The 3,235-nt window shown below is 44.5% G+C and overlaps 1 protein-coding gene across 3 annotated transcripts in view; it reads right to left on the bottom strand.

Moving 5' to 3' along the window:
* Positions 1-3,229, bottom strand: part of EFCAB7 (EF-hand calcium binding domain 7) — an 18,550-nt gene extending 15,321 nt beyond the window's left edge. For 2 of the 3 annotated variants that reach the window (XM_031058603.1, XM_031058602.1), the window contains exons 1-2: positions 3,033-3,218; positions 807-976 (exon numbers count right to left, since the gene is read on the bottom strand). In XM_031058603.1, coding sequence (XP_030914463.1) covers positions 807-976; positions 3,033-3,040 — 178 coding nt within the window. In that variant the 5' untranslated portion in view covers positions 3,041-3,218. Of the gene's footprint in view, positions 1-806; positions 977-3,032 lie in introns of all 3 variants that reach the window. The other variant, XM_005422976.2, reaches the window with a different exon arrangement.
* Positions 3,230-3,235: the final 6 nt, after the last annotated feature.

Raw genomic sequence — 3,235 nt, 5'->3', positions numbered from 1 at the left:
CTGCACTCAGCTTTTACAGAGGTGGTTTCCATGAAAAACCTTTTTAAAAAGAACAAAAATGCTCTAAGAAAAAAAAATTCATCACCCAAACAGAGCACACAATCCTACAACTCCAAGAAACTGCAAAGTTGGAATTGTATTTGCTGGAGGAATGTTATCTGCCATAGGGAAACCTCCTTCAAAACTGAGGTTATTTATTACTCGGTCTTATCTTACTCTTTCCTTATCTTACCTGGTCACTAAGATACATTAATAAGAATTTATTATTAAGAAACCAACTTCCATTTTTCAGGTAAATTTTTCTCACTTCCCTTTGAAATTCCTGAAGTTTTCAAACCAAAGCCCCAGAGCTTTCATTTTCTACCAACAGCCTTATTTAGTGCAGCTGAAGCAGTCAGAGATTTGTTTTTTCTGTTGTACTGCTGGCACCACCACCACTTACACACAAATACAGTCTGGACAAAAAAATGAGAATTTTAGACTCCAGTTTATGAAAATAATTCAGTAATTCAGGAGGAGTTGAGATAAGGAGTAGGAATTCTTATGGAACAGGAGTTGTGGTGGTTTTCTGTGCCAGGACAGAGGCCCACTCTAAACTGAACTGAAACCTTTCCTCCTGGTGATTTAGAAATAAAATCTATAATTAAAAATCTACAATAAAATGCCTCTGTCTGGCGTTCCCACTTCCAGCAGGCACCCAAAACTACTCTCAATTCCTTAAACCAGGTGCTGAGTTTATGCACAGGGATAGCCCCACTGCAATCATCCCATGTAAGAGTTAGAGGGGAAAAAGATTCAATCATTACCTAAACTGAGCTGGTCTTTTGATTTAATATTTTCCAAGCTGCTTTTTAAGACAGTCAGATAAGCTGCTCTGCAGTTCATGTAAAAAGTGGCTTCTTCTGCATGGTGGGACTTCTTCCCTTGGGAATTTTCTGAGTGTGTGGTTTTCTGATTCCCAGGAGTGCTGGCCATCCTGTGAGGGATGAAATTCCAGTTAGAATTTGTAATTGTCTTAAAAATGCCTCCGTTTGTCCTCTGAAACACAGACTAGCCCCAGTTACCCAAACATCCAGGTCATATCCTTTCTTTTCTCTAAATCTGGGATGGGAATTTTTATCCACACTTGTAGGTAAGCACCATGAGACCCACAAGCAGAAAGAGTTTGAGCTCTACTTATTATTCACGGTTTATCCTTCATTGGCAGTAAAAAGTTTAATTTCACTGTATTTTATATAGTTGCAGACATTTGCTATTACAAGTATTATATAAACATTATGTAGTCTTGATTTTTGAAAGCACAAACCCACATTTTCATGTTATCTGTGAAACAAGGCTTTGCCATCCATGTTTTCTATTTTTATTCTTATAACTCAACAAAACATATGGATAATAATAATATTGGTCAAAATTGGAATTCTTAATCTCAAAAAATGCCAGGTTAAGCACAGAATTCTATTTCTTAAGAGTTACCTAAATATAAATAATAGAAATAAATGTGCATGAAACTTTAAAAATAAGTGTGCATAAAACTTATTAAAGGCCTGCCTGAGCAACGCAGGCCTTTTAAATCCAAGGCCCATACAGTTATAAATGAATGGAAAAAAAACAAAACCATATTTTTTTCTCAATTATTAAAACAACTCAATGCTGTTTGCTCAGCAATGGTCAGCAAACTCTGACAGCAGCTTTCTGCCTCCACCAGGGGTGATTAAGGTTTTTAGAAGGCCATCACAGAGGGACACTAAATCCTGTTGTGCTGTTGCTTTAACAGCTTCTTGTATTAATTTACCCAATGTTGACTTCAGGAAATATATTCCAGTATAATAAATGGAATATCTCAAGTTCAACAACAAGACAACACCATCCCAGGGTCCCCTTCAGGACTCATTGGATTTTTACTCAGGAGGCCTCAATCATTGGCACCTTGTTGAGTTATACAGATCTGTTCCACTTGGGAAAGGCAGATAATAATTGCTTATCAAGGATGAAGTACCCAATTTTTAACTCCCTGACACTTTAATATTACACAGGCACCAGAAGGACCCCACAGGGACCCCCTGGCACAGCCTGGCTCCTGCACACGGGTGTCACTATAATGAAGCACCAGTGTGACACACACGGAATGGAACTGGGGGGAAAGGCAAGGAGGAGAAGAAGAAGAAGAAATGTTAATTTTCCAGTAACCAGTTTTTAGAAAATGTGAACTCTTGTTTGTAGCCCTCAGACTTCGTATTACTGAGATATTTCTTATATGGCCAGGCAGTGCTGCCAATCCATCGCTGGGAAATCCAGGGAGCAATGGCTTGGTGACAGCACTGCCAGCAGCCCCGTGGCTTAGGCTGGGACATTTGCACTGGATAAATGACACTTCAGAAAAATAGACAGAGGGGAGCAATCCAGCCCGGGCTTCCAAACAGGGAGAGAGTGGGTTTAGATTAGATTGGGAAGAAATTCCTCCCTGTGAGGGTGGGGAGGCCCTGGAAACTGTGGCTGCCCCTGGATCCCTGGAAGTGTCCAAGGCCAGGTTGGATGGGTGTTTCAGCAACCTGGGATAGTGGAAGGAGTCCTTGCCCATGGGTGGAATTGGATGACTTTTAAGGCCCTTCCAACCCAAACCAGTGCAGTATTCTCAGCCCAGAGCACTGTGTGCCATGCCCCATCCTCCCTTGGACACTTCTAAGGATGGGGACTCCAGCCCTCCCCAGGCAGCCCCTTCCGATGCCCAATCACCCTTTGTGGAAAGAAATTCCTCCTGTTGCCCAAAGTCAGAGCCTCCGTGGCACCCCTGCCCTTCACTCACAGGCTCACCCACACAGAACCCACACTGGCACAGGGAAGCTCTGCCCTGCTCCGGCCTCATCCACCTGAGACGAGGAAACTTTTCCCGCATGGATCTTATCACCTCCCTCCCCAGTGGGCACAGGGGGCTTCAAGGGCGAAATCTGCCACCCACCGTTAAAAAAAAAATTAAAAATTACAATCCTCTTCCCCCAGCCCTGAGGGGAACCAGCCCTCCCTCACTCACTCCCTCCCTCATCCCCGCTCGCCGATCCCTGAAGGACTCCTGGGGTGCGTTCGGCCACCCCGAACCGCCGCCCGAACATCACCCGGCCCCGCTCCTACCGCGCACAGCGGGACACGACGAGCCCACACGGACACCGGTCTCGGTCTCGGCTTCGGTCTCGGTCCCGGGGTTCTCGGTCTCGGCCCCGCAGCCCCGCCGGGCTTCTCG

This window comes from Geospiza fortis, unplaced genomic scaffold (genome assembly GCF_000277835.1).
Source record: "Geospiza fortis unplaced genomic scaffold, GeoFor_1.0 scaffold396, whole genome shotgun sequence".
Taxonomy (NCBI): domain Eukaryota; kingdom Metazoa; phylum Chordata; class Aves; order Passeriformes; family Thraupidae; genus Geospiza; species Geospiza fortis.
This window is presented reverse-complemented; position numbering and strand designations above follow the sequence as displayed.